The 18055-nt window shown below is 37.3% G+C and overlaps 1 protein-coding gene across 7 annotated transcripts in view; it reads right to left on the bottom strand.

Moving 5' to 3' along the window:
* LOC114467065 (potassium voltage-gated channel subfamily KQT member 2-like) overlaps window positions 1-18055 on the bottom strand; it is a 43363-nt gene that overhangs the window by 3059 nt on the left and 22249 nt on the right. For 2 of the 7 annotated variants that reach the window (XM_028453068.1, XM_028453069.1), the window contains 9 exons: window positions 17256-17351; window positions 16942-17036; window positions 14433-14492; window positions 10717-10746; window positions 9225-9278; window positions 7380-7585; window positions 6161-6178; window positions 5386-5491; window positions 3889-4020 (listed from right to left, as the gene is read on the bottom strand). In XM_028453068.1, the coding sequence (XP_028308869.1) occupies window positions 3889-4020; window positions 5386-5491; window positions 6161-6178; window positions 7380-7585; window positions 9225-9278; window positions 10717-10746; window positions 14433-14492; window positions 16942-17036; window positions 17256-17351 (797 nt within the window). Of the gene's footprint in view, window positions 1-2450; window positions 2520-3888; window positions 4021-5385; window positions 5492-6160; window positions 6179-7379; window positions 7586-8669; window positions 8743-9224; window positions 9279-10716; window positions 10747-14432; window positions 14493-16941; window positions 17037-17255; window positions 17352-18055 lie in introns of those variants that run through there. The other 5 variants (XM_028453073.1, XM_028453070.1, XM_028453071.1 and 2 more) reach the window with 5 other exon arrangements.

Raw genomic sequence — 18055 nt, 5'->3', positions numbered from 1 at the left:
GTAGAGTGAGCCATTTGGCATGGTTCATTATCTTAAACCCGTTGTGTTTTTTGGACAGCAGCTGGTATAAATTAACCCAATTCTGAACTTCATTAAAAAATTACATCAGAAAACTTTTTAATGGAAAGCCGTTTTAGCATAAATTTGATATTGGTGATATCAAGCATAGTTATCATCTACTAGTACACTAAGTGAGTACACTTTACTAGTGAATCAGAAAGTGTCACTGGTACTACGTGTAAGCTTTATATCCCACTTTATTTGCATTAGGTCTACTAGTGTTACTAGGGAATATTTTGGCTTTACTAGTACTACTAGTCAGAGGTGTAAAGAGTACTTATATTTTACTCAAGTAGAAGTACTTTTTCTTGATTTAAATTTTACTGAAATACAAGTACAAGTAAGTCATACATAAAATACTCAAGTACAAGTAAAAATAGGGCTATCGATTTATCGAATTTGTAGATAAAAACAAATTCGAGTTTTGAAAAAATATATTTTTTTTATTATTATTTTTTTTTCCCCCACAACAGTTTTTTTTTTTTTTGACTTTTTGCATTCCGTCCCTGTGGGTTACCATAGCGTGATGAGCCAGCCCCCTCTTTGTTTACCCTTTGAGTAGGCTATATGTGTGCCACATGCATGTTCAATTTTTTATTCGCACTATGCTGAGATGCTGAGGGAAGAGTTTATTATGTTTTTAATTGTAATGTTATAGTTTCTAAAATATGTAGTTATCTGATTTCTTAATCAGAAAATTTAAGCTAATGTAAAGTTGCTGTTGCACTTTTGCTTAAACCTGGGTTAAAGCTTGAAATTGTTGAATGACAGAACCTCATTTCCTTTTTATCTTGGGATTGTTCTATGCATTTTAACTCTTGAGGACAATCACAGCAATAAAGTTGCACTTTTGACAATATATCTGATGTCTGCAGTCATTTTTAAGTGCATTGAAAAATAAAAATAAAAAATCAAAACCCAAATTTTTCTTTAAAAAATCTGAGATTTTTTTTTGGGGGGGGGGCAAAATTGACCAGTCCTAAGTAAAAAAAAAAAAGTAGCTCAATTAAATAGTACTCAAAGTAAAAGTTACTAGTTAATTTCACCCCCCATGGTTATTGTTGCTAATAAATGTTATCACGGTTTCCTTGCAGTAAACATCTCATGTATAAACTTAAAAAGGAAGAGACTAGATCTTGCACAATTGGAACTTAGTTTATTTTCCACTTTCCACAAAGGCATCTGTATAAAATAAAAGGTTTGTCAAAATGTACAATACACTAATGAATTCAATTCAAATTAAAAAATTAAAAAAGTGTAGTAGTACGTACTGTAGTTACGAGTAGACTTAAAATATGTTTAGTAAAAACTGAAAGCTTTGTTGTTACTAGTAACACAAAATATTCTATTAGTAAACATTTTTGCTAGTAAGAGGTTAGGTCTAGTTCAAAGATCTGTAACCTTTACTCTTAAAGTCCTTCCGGAGCCGAAAAAAAACCTTCTCAATGAAGACAATACAATGTATAAAATTCTATACAGTTAATTAAATCTTTCCCCACACAAATACAATCACTAATTTCTTCCAGAATAGTCTTTTTGTTAGTTTAGTTATCTTACCAGGGATTTAAAACTTAAGGTTAACCACAGGTGCAAAAAAAGTTGATGGTCTGTAGAGGTTGCAGGAGTTGAAGTATAAAGGTTTATTTTAAGGTTAACAAATTGTTTTATCATAATTGTATTTAAAGTCAATGTCATTAATCATTAATACCCTCTGTAAAAAATAACAATTTTTTTTTTTTTTCTTTTCTAAAGCTATAGGGAGCCATTGCAAAAGAGTCAAAGAGCCACATGAGGCTCCAGAGCCACAGGTTGCAGACCCCTGGACTAGTTGCACACTCGTGCATGAAAAAGCTTTACTGGTAAAAAACAATTTTTTTTTTGTTTCAATAGTACTTACTGTAGACCCAATGCAAATTAAGTAGGAGGAGTTATAACTAAATCCAGCATCATTATTGGTTGTAATATTCTACAAAGTCAATGCCAAGACTTAATTTGCTTCCCCTACCCCGTTATTAGCATATAAGGCTTACTTGTAGTACTAGTAATTCACTAATAAAGTGTACGCACGCACTGGTAACCAAAATTTACTACACATACGCTAAATTTGAGCACTAGTAGAGCTTAATTCTATTTGATTTCACTGATATTAAATCCATTCTCATACTGCTTGCCATTCGTATTTGGTTATTCTGTATTTAGGATAAATCATTTTGTTTTAATCCAGCCTGGTCACTCTAATTTAATGAGACAGGCCAAGCAGCTCAAACTCGAGTGGGGGTCTAATTAATCAAAATAATATGGTAGCATGTTCACTGTCTTTAAATTTGGACCATGATATAAAGAGAATAATGCTGTTAAAATGGTCATTCTCAAGGATCATTTAACCTAACCTAGGACCTTCAGTGGACTTCTTATGGCGCGGTGTTGTTGGGGGAGGAGGCCCAACAATCATATCTATCCTGGCAAGGCACACAGAGACGACATGAGTGCAACGCAAAATGAAGCGAAGTGGAAATCACATCAGCTATGGAGAACAAGTGTCAATATATTCCATACACACAAGACATAGGGTGAGACTGGCTAGCTCCATGGATGAAACTTGTATGTGTTTCACTGTTGGAATATATTTCTTCTGCATGTTAGACCTTCAGGGTATCAAGATGTGAGTTCATTAGCAGGAGGGAAAAGTGACGTAGAAAACTGTGGGAATACAGGTGTGAAATGTTTTATCTAAAATGAATTTGTGAAGCATTCAAGAAGAGTGAGTCATGTTGCTTTGGATCAGGATTAAATAGATAATATATACAGTATATTGGTTTGAATATAAAACATGCAGCAGGAATAGTGACACACCAAAAAGCAGATTCACTAACTGCCCATCTGAGGTTTGCCTTACATTGAAATAACCAATTATTTTGAAAAGATTGACATAAAATCAATTTTTATTTTATTTTTCCTGTTAACAAATCCCTTTAATTACTTCCAGTTTTAACTCTTTCAATGCCAGTGGTTATAAAATACATTTGCAAATGTTGGCATCTCATTTTGAACAAAACAAATTCAGTTGAGGCATCTGGAATTTGATTTTTGCTTGAATAGAATTCACGTCTCATCCAAACTCGTTGAGAGTTTGGGATTTACTGTATACTGTGGAGTTGAATTGCTCAATAACATATTAGCATATAAATGATCCTGGTATCATATGATTCAGATTGTTGTTGAGTCGTCTGGGGAATACATAGATGATGGGATTATATATGTTAGAGACTTTTTTAAAGTAACAATAACTCGTGTTTTTTTTTTTTTAAGTGACGATCACTGGAGCATAAAATGTACAATATTTACAATGTTTCTGATATTATAACAATAAGATATTACATCATGCTCAGTGTTGTGTGCATTCCCATGGGTTCCTGTAGTGATAGTATTGACACTGAAAGATGGATGTGTGCCTATGTTACTGTTGCTGCACTGCTTACTCTTCTTACTGTTGTTTTTGATGATCACATTGAGAGTCAGATATTCTGATTACACCCAGTCTGCCACACTGGGCATGCACTGGTAAAATCAAATATGCATTACAAGATCTATTAATGAATCCAGAGATTATCAAAGATTCTTCCCCTAAACTGAAAAGTAAATAAATTTCAATTCAAGATAATGTTGCTGATTGTCTGAATAAAAGGCAAAACTTCATGTAAACTTTTTTATCTAGTGAATGGATTTTTTAGTTGCCATTAAAATTGGTCTTAGAGATAGTATTTGATTCTTCTCTTACAGGTAAAAAGGAATCATTATAAGTGGCTCAGAAAGTGAAGGTGCCCTTGCCTGGACTGCAGGTTTTTAATGCGGGACAACATGTCCAGATGACCTGCAGAATACTGTTCGATCACGTCCATGACGTCATAAGGCCGTAAGCTTTCTTTGAACCTCCTCTTGGATACCATGAACTTCATGACACTGTGAGGGAAGGACACATCATCATCATCATTATCATCTTAAAATAACAACCACCTCATAGCAGACATTTTGGGCCTGTACTGCGAAGCTGGATTTCCTCTTATCATGCTAACTTCTGGGATTTATTCCATGTGTCCTGTACTATGACATGGCTAACTTCTTACCGAGGTAAATCACCATGGTAACTTAGGCTGAATGACTAACCTGGTTGGGACCAGGTTAAGAAGTGGATAAGATCTGAGTGATTACAAAAGTCCTGCCTGCTGACCAATCAGTTCTCATCATGGTTGATGCAGATCTGACAGCTGTGAAAAAAATAATAATTTATAGATAAATGCAATATTTTCATTTACCGTTGACATCCTATAGGAAAAGTATGGAATTACATCTGATGGACCAATCTGCAGTCAGCTGATGAAGCCTGTGTCAGGCGCTCTCCGTTTCTTTGGACCAATGAATGAATTCAAACTTGAGCGGTATAGTACTGTATAGTCCCTTACACCGGGTTAACTGAGTCATCAGAACGAAACAATGCGTTTCCATCCCAGTGTGTGTGAAATTGAGGCAGACTACGTGAACGGAAACACGACTGTGCTGGGTTAAGTGAATGTGTTGACATCCTGCTTCGTAGTACAGCTGCTCTGTGATGGAGAATGTTTGATTAAGTCAAGCCCACTAATGGAGCTATATCTCGGCTATACAGCACTTATCCAGCTTCATAGTACAGGCCCTTTGAGTTTCTGCTGAGACACAGATGTCAGTAATAATATGAACAATGACTCTTGGCTTCGAGCTGTGTGTGAACATGATCCAGAGTGACAATTAGCCAGAAACTAAATTTAAAGCTGCCCAGAGGAGCTTAGAGGGTATATATGGAAAAACAGTTGCCAACCCAATTACTGGGAAATATGGCTTCACATCTTAAACAGGATATGCGTATATTTGCTATAGTTCTGTTTTCAAAGGGACTGTTGCTAATAATATCTTAGCTAGCAATGACAAGGCAAATATGACAAGTCTGTTATTGGAGACAATGTTGTAGTTGTGCCTAATAAAGAATTTATGTTTTCAAGGTATTAGAGTGATTTTGCTGAAACAACCCACATTTACCCACTGTGGGATGAATAAAGCTCTATCTTATCTCATCTTCCATCAAAAAGAGCTTACACAATTGTTTGCACCCTTTGCTTTTATACTGTCCTCATGTAGAGTTTACCATTTTAACTATCTTCAGCGAGAAAGTTTAACTTATCAAAGGATCTTTAAAGGCAAAGTTTTGGGTGTTTTACAGTAAAATGATTCAGGGGTACAGATCAAAGATGACGTTGCCTGACTAAAGAAAATCACAGTTTATTGAGCTCTTACCATATCGCCCTGATTGTAACTTTCAATCCTGGCGGTAACTCCTCAGTGAGAAACTCACAATGACAGCTCTTGTCGTCCCCAATTTCTTCACCTGGAAGACTAGCCTCTGAAATAAAAGACATGACTAAAGCTCATCAAAGAGTATTTTTATCTGTTTCACTGAGAAGAATTAACAGCTGAAGCAGAGCGGCAGTGCAAAACTCAGTTACCAGGAAACTTTCAGGCAGGTTCGGGAGTATTGTGAGCGAGCTTTGTAGGTAAAAAGAAACGACTCGGTGCAGAATTGAAGGACAGCTGAGGTGAGCAAAGCTTTGTTGAAACTTTTTTCCCACCACCATCTCCAGGTTAGCATTGTAATTAGCATATGTAAATTAGCCAAGGCTGCTCCATTGTTTTGGAAATAAAACGACATTTCATTTTTTTGTCAAATTTCCTCATACGTCTGGCAGGGAAAATGAGGTGTCATGCAAACTGAAGCAGGGCTCTGGTAGAATGTTTCTCTGCGTCACTGTTAAGTCATCTTGGCACCAATTGACTTGAACCCATGGTTAGCTTAGCTTACTGTTGCTGTGACAGACTACTGTATATGTTTGCATTAGCTTCTGAAATATTAAATATATACTAAAGAAACATAAAACCAATGACAAACGGGTTCAGGTCAAGTGAAATCTTTTTTTTTCTTTTTTTTTTTCGCAGATTTCTGCATGCAGCTTTGACTTGTTTTTGGAAATGTTGATCTAAAAAGTCCAACCAACCACATATTCCAATGTCTTACTTATTAAACCTTCAATTGCTGCAAAAAGAGAAAGAGAGAGGGAAACATGGAGAGAAGATTTGTTATGGAATTGAGAAAGATGAGAATGAGAGATAAATCATTTCCAAACAAAGTTGTGGAAACAATAATGGTGTCTGGATCGTGTTTAGAAAACCAGCTCTTACTTCTTATGTTAAGCCTCTAAGCTACACAAAGCCGAGATTTGTTCAAATGTGTTAAACTGGATTAATAGACCTGTGGTCCCCAGCCACTGAACTGTTTTGTGCAAAGATAGGATTTGTAAGTTCATAATGATCAACAATTTTGGTTACATTTACATTTCACGGGCCCCCGAGCTACGACTCGAGGACCCCAGTTTGAGAACGACTGCTTTACACAAAACCTAAGATTTGCAACACAAGCCATCATGTCCCACTAAGTGGAGCAAATAACAGAAAAAACACCTGTACGACGGCTACTCGCATGATGTGAAACCAGCCACACAAACTTTTAAGAAAACATTTTTCAGTTTATCTCTTTTGTTTGTTTGCTATGTCAGCTTTGGAAATGTAGTAATGAGTTTTACCTTTTATTGATAAATTTAAAGACATGTTTAGCTGTGTTTTCTAAACTCTTTAGTCACAAGTCTTCATTTTTATCAACTACATTTTTTTAAGTGGCAATAACTAGACCATGGCTCCTTTTTCATGTTAACAAAAACTGTATAAAAATATATTTAAGATTTAATTTTGTTGACTAATATAAACAAAACTATAAATCGTAACATGGGACAAAATCCAATCAGAACTCATGGGAGCATATTGTCTAATGCAGGGGTTTTCCAAGCGTGGGAGAGTGAGCCCCCCTCAGAGACCACATATATACTGGCATAGCAAAAAACTAAATTAGCTGTCAAAATGAACACTGGTTTGCATTTTAACATGAAGTCAAAGAAGAAACACTGCTAATGAAAATGTGTTTAAACTGTTCAACATGAATCCAAAGAGACAATGAAGGAGAATATATTATGTATATATATTTTCTGTTATGTATCTTGGATGATGTATGAATGTATTTGGGACATCTATCATGCTCTACCATTCTTGCCCAACACCAAAACACCTCACAGGCTCTAACTTGAAAGAAAATATGAGTTTGATATGAGTGTATCCTCTGATTCTACTCTAGTGTTTAAACCTAAACTATACATGATCCATGGTTCTTCATGCTGCTTCCTCACCCTCTGAGTTTTGGCGTGAAGCGCTGCCTCGGACTCTGAAGCTGCTCTTCTGGCCTTTGTTCTTCTCAGTGAAGCTCCAGCTCTTGGCCACCTTGCCGGGGCTTTCATCAGCACCGTCCTCTGCGCTGGGAGACTGGGTCTTCTCTTTGACAACAGGCGCTTTGTAAGGGCTGGGAAACACTTTGTCCTTCAGGCTGGCTTTTCGACTACGGGAAACAACCAGAGATCGTCATCATTAGCTTGCTCATCTTTAGTTGTCTCTTAGATGCATTTATTCTGTTTTGTTCTTTGCTGATTTTTGTTTTAGTTTTCAAACCATTATGGGAAAACTTTTATTACCAATAAATGTCTCATTTTTTTCTGCTTTTGTGACTTTAGAAAATTTTGTGCAAGTGCAGGCTTTTCTTTGTTAAAAGCACTACTTGCTTTGACTCTAAGAATGCTTTCTGCGTGTAATTACGACATACAAAGAAAACCATGTGTTTTTTTTTTTTAGTAACGGGCAATACAAGATGATATTGTACTGTGTGTATCAGAATGGACATTAGATCAACCTCATCTCAAGGCAAAGACTTACATTCATGATTTGAAGTCTTCTCACAAAGATTTAGTCTATTAAATAATAATAATTATTATTATTATTGAATCTGCACATCTCTTTTTACAACATTGGGAGGAAAAAATTACAATATGTCAACCCTAAGATCAGATTTTGTCAACTTAAATTATTAAAGCATTATTTGTTGTATCTTAAAATTTATATAGTTTTTTATCCATCCATCCATCCATCCATTTTCACACCCATTTGTTCCTGTTTTTCAGGGTCACGGGGGTCTGCCGGTGCCAATCTCCGGCTCACACTGGGCGCGAGACACGCTAATCAGGACGTGAGTCAATCGCAGGGCAACACAGACACAAACCACTCACATTCACTCCTATGGGTAATTTAGAGACTCCAATCAACCTAACAGTCACAATCCCTTTTGTTTATTACATTTTTAAATGAAAAATAGAAAAAGAACAGACAAGAACTGCCTGGAGATGAAGACGCCATTTTTCCTTTGTTGTTAACTTTCTATTTTCTGTTGTTTGTGTTTAGTTACAGAAAAATATTAGTTGACACTAGAATGAAAAAGAAAAAGGATCTGTTTCGCCAAATATTTATTTCATTTTACTTAGAGCGGGAGGGTATCTTTTTCTGAAGTTATTGCCTTTAATACATGTCTGCATTTACCTCCCAAAAAAAAAAGAATCTGCACAATACAGTAAATACCTGATGATGACTCTTACCTCGTCAGAAACGTAGGAGACATATGCACTATGGTGCGTTCAGTGGTTCAGGCAAGCAGCAGGAAGCTACAAGCTGGCATGCATGGGAAGCAAAATGACAGTGCATGTCTCAAAAGGATGAGCTGTGCTCTCACTCTTTGCAGAGAAGTGCGAACAAAACATGCAAAAAAAAAAAAAAAGGTTTACCATTTTGAATCTGTATAATCTGCCTGAGACATAGGACATGTCTACCCTACAAACAATTATCTGCTGATTGAGCTGATCAGGCCCTAAAAGGCAGCAAGCAATTCAACTGCACATAGAAATTACGCAAATTAAAGCCTTAAATCAGGCAGTAGACAAGGGTACATCTTCACTGAGGGAAGCATAAAACAGAATGTGAACATAATAATTCATCGTTCAAAGTAGATCTCATGGCCTTGAGGTTTTGACTCCTATACCTTCTTGCAGGTCAAACGCTGAAAAGAAACGGTCATAGAAATGGAAAGACACACACACACACACACACATACACACTTGCAGTGCAATTATTAGTATAATGTGCAGCAACGGTACCTAATGTTTCTGGGACAGCACCCACAAAGTGTGTCATTGTGTGCACTTTCATTACTGCAGTGGTGGGCGATAAAAGAGACAAAAGATCAAACAGCAGTGGGAACACTTAAAGAAACAGCAGAGTATGCCAGTAACACTTTGTTGTAACATGATTTGAAATTCAGAAGGTGTTTCTTGGACTTAACTATAAAGTAACTTGTTTAGGACGATACGTGTGTAAGCCATTTTATTTGGTACACCTAAAACCTAAAGAGTTAGAAAGGGTGCCCTTCAGATCCTCATATGTGCTTGACATTTATGGTAACGGAGAAGGGAGGGAAGGGGGGGGGGGGGGGGGGCAGGACAAGAAATAAAGTCATCTGATTGTTTCTTTACATTTGAACCGAATGGCAGGGATTGGTCAGAGTTTTTACAACATTCCAGCTGCTACAGATTTTGTTCCTTTTCATTGACTACTCTCAGGATGAAATGACCATTTCACCCAGTATAACAACAAATGTTTACATTTTGTGAAGATGCAGTGTTTGTATCTAATCTGATCTTTAAAGGATTTCGCTGACCTGCCACTAGTGGGAAACTCAAAAAATGCCTTGATCATGGGTGTTGCTCCTAGAGTAATTAAGACACACCCAGTCACAGCAGCCCCGCCCCAGAGCGCTGCACAGTTCTACTCGGAGCTGTCAGTCAATGCTCACTGGGGGCTGTGAGAAGAGACAACCTAGTACCTCCTCCCATCTTTTATAGGAGAAGCAGGGCCAACTGTGACGGTTAGTGACATCACTGATCCAAAAAGACCTCACTGATCTAATCTCAGACAATATCAAAATTCAGTTGCAATAGCAGGCGTTCAACCCATACTGTTGTTTTACCTTTGTCAGATTTATATCCATAGGAATAAAATCTGAAAGTGCAATTGTTATCCTCAAATATACATTTAGGTGTAAATGCAATATTTTTGCACAAGCTGTATGTGTACACACACTAGTTCTGTGAAAATATTTGTGTGAGCATGCACAAATCTTTTGTCAGTAACCTTAGCCCATATGATTTCCTTTGATTCCTAATCAGTTTGAACAAGTGGACCTAATAAAGTGGCTCAGAGTCATAAGTGTGTATAGGTTAGTGTTTTTTTTTACTCTAATAAGTGATAACAGTTACAATAAAGTGCTACAACATATTTTGTTACAGAATTTGCCAGTGTCAAGACCCAGTAGGACAAAACACAGGCAAACTCCCCCAAAGGGAACAATTCCTGTGATGATGCTGAAGAAAAAAAAAGCTGGGCTGATCTTTGAGCATCACATGAGCAAATGTAGCATGACCACCACTTTTGAAAGAGGCACCTAACGACGCACAGCCGCATCTCGCACAAGCAGACATGGGTCTTGTGCTCACACTCCCACAAGAGGAGTCGCCCAGCACAAGCTAAGAGCTGAATTGATAAGAAGCCAAAGGAAGCTGAAGAGAGATGATAAATGATTGGATCACAGACCTGGGAGAGGGTTCAGCCTGAGAATCCTTCCTGTGAGCAGAAAACACAGAGTACATGGTGCAGTTTTATCATTTTTATCATTCCTTGTCAGCAGTTTATAATCAAATTTCTTTGATTATATTGTAGACTAGACATGGGCAACTGGTGACCCAAGGGCCACATGTGGCCCACTGACTAATTTCCTGCAGCCCCCCGCAGTTAATGACTCCAAAAATACACAAAATTAATATGAAAATGAAAATACCTAAAAAACAACTTAAATAATCAAAATTACCCTATGTGTCATGAGTCTATCAGTGTGTCTATCAGTCAGGGCCGCTAGAAGTCATTCTAAACAGGGGGTGCTGTGAATTTTTATTTATTTTTTGACAAAAAACCAATGAGCCTATATGCTTATTTAAAATACATTTTAAAAATAAATAAATGGATTGAGATTCACTACTGTATTGTCATATACACTTCAGTGCACACGGCCAGGGTCTGTAATGCACAGACATCATCATCAGTGGTGGGGATGGAGCGTCTGTCTGCAGAAACTTCCTAGTGATAGATAGATGAGACAACCTTGAATGGCTGGCTTTGGGAGCAAAAAAAAGATAAGCAATGTGTTTTTGATTTAGGCTAGGTCAATTTCAATAGCCTTGTGTCCTGGTTCTCTCTGTATTAATCCAATAAAGTGGCCTTAACTTGCAAGCTAGGCACTCAACTTCTCCAAGTTGGTTTCAATTCTGCGTAAACGATCCAAAAGAAGCTCCTGCTTGCATTTAAGGTAATTCATCACATGAGTCTGAGTGTTGAGGCCCTGCCCCATCCTTCAGAAATGACTGGCAGCCTTCCCAAAACAGTTGCCAAAGTAATACAGACTTTGCGATAGGTTAGAAAGCTGCCAGCTCCAATCAGCAGCATGCCTGCTACCATAATTCCATACAACTCGTCACTTGTTCCAGAACTTGTTCAAAAGCACATGTTGACCATAGACACACCCCATCTTGTCTTTTCACTGTAGAGTTAAGACTCCCGCCTCTGGTGTTTAAACCAATCAGGCCTCACTCCTCCTACACTGCAAATGTGCTTTAACATCTTGACCTGATTATAAATTGAATCGCCTCCCTCTCTTGTTCTCTTGCTTCCTGTGCTCGCTCTTGCTTCCAGGTCTCTCTTGTCTTCAGTCTTCAGAGCAGTCAGAAGTTTTCCAGTTTTGTAGTTATGCAGACTTTTTGAGAAATTATATAATCTACTCCCTTAGTCGTGAAGTGGCCTTAGGCCATTTCATCTAACAAAATCTCTTAACCAAAAATATAAGTTCATAGTCCATAATTTTATGGAAAACACCTTAGTTACCATAGTAACGCAGTCCGTGGGTCAAACCTGCTCCCGACCAAGTTTAAGCAGCAGGCCTGGCTTAAGCTGCAGACGCACTCTCATGAAATGACATCAATCATTTAGTGATGCTTTAAAACACTCAATAAAGATCTACAAAAAGAAAAAGGAGTCAAAAAGACTTCTGTTGTACTTTTTTTTTAAATACCACTTCTGTACAGTATGTTAAAAGGAAATAAAACAGAATATCGTGGTAAATGTTCTAATATGATTTTAAATCCATACAAATGATTATATAATCATTGTTTTATTACGTGTTTAATGTGTACCATATTTTTATTAAGATATCACAGTCTCCATGTGTTTAAACCATCAGTAATAATATATAAAGATACGTGCGTATCCATTGCCTTTGTTTTTCCCGCACGGTATAAATGTGTTGATTCATTGATCAGAGATTAATAATGAGAAAGCTGTGGATATACAGAGAGGGAGGGGCTTCAGGGACAGTCACAGGGCAGAGCACAGCTCACCTGCACCTGCAGTGTCTACAGTGTTGGATGTGACATCCAACAGCACCGTTGCCTGCTTCCGCTGTACATTTAGTGATGAGTTCAACTAACCATTCATCACTCACAAGTCTCATTAATTGTGAGTTACATCATCTCTCTGGTTGAACCAGAGGTGGGCAAATGTTATCGCTGCAGGCTGTGCGGGGGCCATAAAAATGGCATTGTCTGATTCTAGGGCCACATTATCTACATTTATGTTTGCATTTAGAATAAAGAACCTGAGTATTAATACAGGACAGAACATAGGTTTGTGTGTTTTTAATGTTGTTTTGTGTATTTTTGTTGCTGTTTTGTTTGGTTTTGTTTTGTTGTAATTTTGTGTATTTCCCTCTCATTTTGTAGGTTTACTTTGGGGGGCACACAAAAATTAGACCGAGGTTCGAATGTGGCCCCCCGGCCACATCACTGTGTTAAATCATTCAAGATGTTAGATGTTTACTTAGTATTCTTTATTCACTGTAATCTCAGATCTCTGGGTGCAGTGACCTGTCAATCACATTTGCTGTCCAATCAGCTGCAGTGCCAACCCATCCAATATTTCACATCATCCTGTACGCTCAGCAGATTTTAGTACCGGTATTTTCAAGCCAAAACAGTATCCAGCCAAGTTTCTGGTTCAGGAAGATAAATTTGTGGTTTTTATCAGTAAATCAGTCTTTGCTTTGGTTATTTTATTACTCAGTTTTACTAAATTAGGATTTCTTTAGTCTTGGATTAAAAAAAATTTGTTAGATCCTGTTCATTTTTTCCTCCCTCCACTTTTAGGGTTACATCAGATAGCTGAATTTGTGTATTTACTAGTTAATAGATGATTGTTCTGTAATAATATGGATGATTAGTTATGTGCAGCAGCTCAGACATTAATAACTGAAGCTGGAAATCAGATGAGCCATGATAAAGTTTGTTTTATTTGGCATTTAAATATTCAGATTTTACTCAAATTATGTGGAATGAGTAAAACATTTTTATCATCTCCACTATGAGTTAAGACTTCATTCAAAGTCGAGTATAAAACTTCTACTATAATCAATATTTTGATCAAAGGTTTTTGTTGAATGGTTACGTTTATATTACGTATTGTGCTCTTTGAATACATTTTTTGCATTGCTTTTCATATTTAATATAAGATTTCTCCCCTAAATGATGGATATAAAAAGCCAAAAAATAATGTGTCGTCAAATGAGGAAACAGGCATCATTACCTGTCTAAAAAACAAAACTTTTTAAAAGGGCTTTTAAAGGAAATATGAAGCAATTTATTTATGTTTTTTTTTTTGTTTTGTTTATTTTTTTAATAGTGACATTTATCATGGTACAGTAAATTGTATTTATTTTCATTTTATTCTCCCTTTATCTTACCAGGTATAGTTATAGCCGAGAACCAGTTCTTATTTACAATGATAACCTGGGCCAAAGAATAACACCAAATATTATATACACACCCTGTTCAACAGATAGAAAACTAGAAAACTGTGTGATCCACAAGTGGAAGTGTAGATAGTGCTTATGCCTTGTATTATTTAATTCTATTGTATTTTTTCTTCCCTTCTTTAATTATTGTTTGATCCTGTTAAATTCCCTGTTTCCCTGTTTTTTGGAGCTGCTGCAACATTTACATTTCCCCCATTGAGGGAACAAAAAAGTTTTATCTTATCTTATCTTATCTTAGAATGCACTTTACTGCCTCGTTTCCCAGATAATCTGTGATATGTTCCAGTCCCTCCCATCTGGATCAGGACAAACAACAGAAGATTGAGGAGGAGGATCCTTATTATGTCTTACTATAATCATGATAATCAATCCTTAATGGTCCTTCCTAATGTACCTGAATGATTTGGCTTTCAGATTTCTCAGCAGGTCCAGCTGATTGAGAGGTGGAATGAGTCTGAAAAAAAAAGACAAAGAAGGATTTGTTATTAAAACAAGGACTTCAGCAAAAGGTTAAAGCCTTTCATTCCTTTAAAGCTAAATACGTTTAGTGTGGCAGCTGACAAGAAAGACAACATGACTTAGGACAACAAGCAATCAGCAATCAATCCGACCCCAGAAAACAAAGGGCAGAGCTTAGTCCTGTCCTTCCACAGTCCAACATATCAGTGGTTGATAATGTTGTTGTTATTATGAGGATATTCTAAGCCTCAAAAGAATATGGAATAACATTGCTGTTATATTTAGTGGTTCAGCAGAATTCTTTTTTTTAATACCAGGGGAAAAAAATCTATTTTAGAAACTGTACCATCATGTCAGACAACTTAATTTTACTCAAAATTCCATCTGTAGAACTTACTCATTATTACATCATTTATGCTGCTTGATTTAAGGAAGAATAAATAATGTAATTACTAATCTAATACTGACCCACAGACTAGTAACAGGCAACTATACATTTAAATGTAACTATTTCATATTAAACACACAACTACAAATATACACAGAAATAACATATGCATATACACAATTATAATATACAAAACAATAACAAAATATACAAAGTGACTCCAATCACACACAAACAACATTAAAAATGTAGGGTCCGAAGGAGTGGCCGGGGTCGGCAACCCATGTGTATCAAATATGAGACTTTTTTGTTATGGCGTGTAAAATGCCCCTCCCACTGATCACAGCCTGTTTTTTCTTCATCAGCGACCTGCTCCCATCAGAGTTATAGCGGTTTTTCTATTATGGCACGCAAAATGGCACCGGTCGAACAAACCCAGTATGAAGGGAAAAACAGTAAAAATCACTCTCAGTGAATTTGATGCGAATCCATTGAAAAATAGCCAAGATACAGCATTTAGAATGTGATGACGAAGGATTTTCCGGTGACATTATAGGCCCCTCCCACTGATCACAGCCTGTTTTTTCTTCATCAGCGACCTGTTCCCATCTTATAAGATTCATCCAACACTATTTTGAAGTCAACACGATATATCGTCCGCTAGCGCTGTTAGCGTTGCACGGCACTAAAAGCAGCACCCTCTGAGTATGCAAGGCATGATGGGTAATTTTCACATTGAGTCTTGTTTAGGGATAAACAGTCAACATGTGTATCAAATATGAAGTAGTTTGAACATTACATTTGAAAATTATATGCATTTTTCAATAATGGCGTGCGAAATGGCGCCAGTCGCACCACGACCAAACCGTTAGAGATGAATCGAGTGAAGCCTCTCAGACTAGTTCGTACAAAAGCAAAACCCCATTACCCCAAGATGGCCAACTTTCTGTTTGGGTTTGGGCAAATTCATCCATAACTTTTTGCTCATCTTGGAGTCAAGAATACATGCGACGAATGTCGTATGAATAGGACAAGCCAGCTGGTCGTGCGGGTCCATCACAGTTTGTGCTCGTTTTTGCGTTGCGTTTGTAATGCGCGCACGACCAAACCGTTAAAGACACGCAAATTATCTCGATGATTTTTAATCTTCAGTGGGTCCCAAGTCTTCTGGCCAAGTTTGAAGCGAATTGCATGGAGCCCCTCGGACTCATTTTCACCATTTTTAGATCCAAGATGGCTGGGTTCCTGTTTGGTTTTGGACGTGGTTGTAATTTAACTTTTTGCTCATCTTAGGGTCAAGAATACATGTGGTGAATTTTGTATGAAAAATACTCACTCTCAGTGAATTTGATGCAAATCCATTGAAAAAAAGCCAAGATACAGCATTTAGAATGTGATTGCGAAAGATTTTCCGGTGAAGCGAATCGGATCAAGCCCCTCAGACTAGTTCACGCAATCGCGTTTCACCATTTTTGACGTTCGACTCAAGATGGCTGACTTCCTGTTTGGTTTAGGGCGTGGGTCATCGGTAACTTTTTGTTCATTTTGGGGTCAAGAATACATGTGGTGAATTTCGTATGAATCAGGCAAATCTGCCGGTTGTGCGGTTCCATCGTATTTTTGGCATCCATAATGCTCGCTGTGCGCGCATTCTTTTAGCAATTTTTTTCCTTTATGCCGAAATATGTAATTGTTCAGCAGGCCTGAGGTGCGTGCAAATTGTGGTGCGACTTTGGGCATCCTAACAGGCAAAACTGAAAATATCAAAGAAAAGCAAGAACTCCCTTCAGTCTTCTATTTAGTGCCCTGCTCAGCATGCTGTGTGTAGCCCCTCCCCCCGCTATACTGACCAATCACATGCCACTTTAACTATGAAATTCAATCCAGTCTTAAAAAGCTGGTTCACCCACGACCGACACATCAGTATGTGGCTCACAGATACTAAATGATGTGCTTCAGGGGGAATTAGCAGTAAATACACAAACGTTGACTGAAAAATAAGTGTGTATTCAACTGTATAAATGTGACTACACCAGTGTTTTCTTCAATCACTCACCTGTACATTGGAACAGCTACTGTCTGCTCATAAAAATCCCACGTGCACAGCAGATCAGTGCGGGAAAGGTTGGTGGCGTAAAACCTCCAAGCTGCCTGGATGAGGAAGAAATCAGATCCGGATTATCTTAAAGCTCAAAGCCCAAATATTTTTCCCAAAGGCCGGATAATCTCCAGCTTTTCTCAGTTTTGATGCTGACAACTAAACAAAGATCATCTTTGATGAAGATAAACATGTGTTTTTCACATAAACTCTAAGTGGTGATGAAGTTACTTTGGCTCATCAGTTTATTTTATGGAGAAGCTGAATTGTACCTGGATCAAGCCTGCTGCTGGGTTGCGTCGTTTCTCAAAGTGCTTCTGTCTGTGTTGCTCCTGAACTTTGAGGGCAAAGCCTGAACCGAGGATACCCTGTACAGAGAGAATGTACATAAAAAAGTGGCTTTTGTTAACCTAACACGAAAAAGAAGAGAAATCCTCAAATCTCACCAAGTCTCCCCAATAACAGCTAATCTTATTATTATCTTGTTATACTATTTTATTTAGTTTTGCACATATTAGTCTTTAACTACTGTTTATATTTATGTTTGTATTTTTTCTAGTTGATTGTTATTATTTGATGTTTACATTGTCAGAGAGAGCACAGTTCACCAATTCCTCGTGTGTATAACATACATTACATGGCCAATAAAGTTAATTCTGATTCTGATTCTGATATTTGCTAAGCTATTATCTTAAAGAGCCCATGTTAAGTTAAATCGACTTTTCTGTGCTTTAAAAAAGAGAAAAGTGCTATTTGGGCTTCATACAGACGCCCAAAGTGTTTTTTTCATTGATTCCCTCAATCGTTAGTTAGAGGGTGATTTGCTCCTTTCTTACTGCAGGGCGAGCCTAAACACCTCGCTACAATTTGATGACGCGTTCCCACTTTGATGACGAATTTGACGCAGCACTGAACTGGAGAAGCCGCGCCTTCAATTAATTTGTTCCTGAGATGCATTCAGGGTCCCTGGTAAAACCAGACATTTTGATGAGTTTTTCAAATCTGGGTAACGAGGTGGCATGAATTAAACTAAAAAAGTAAAAGAAATTGAAGAAAAAAACTAAAGACGAGT

Source organism: Gouania willdenowi, chromosome 7, assembly GCF_900634775.1.
Source record: "Gouania willdenowi chromosome 7, fGouWil2.1, whole genome shotgun sequence".
In the NCBI taxonomy this organism is placed as follows: Eukaryota; Metazoa; Chordata; class Actinopteri; order Blenniiformes; family Gobiesocidae; genus Gouania; species Gouania willdenowi.
The sequence above is the reverse complement of the archived record's forward strand: the minus strand, read 5'-3'. Positions and strand labels throughout refer to the sequence as shown.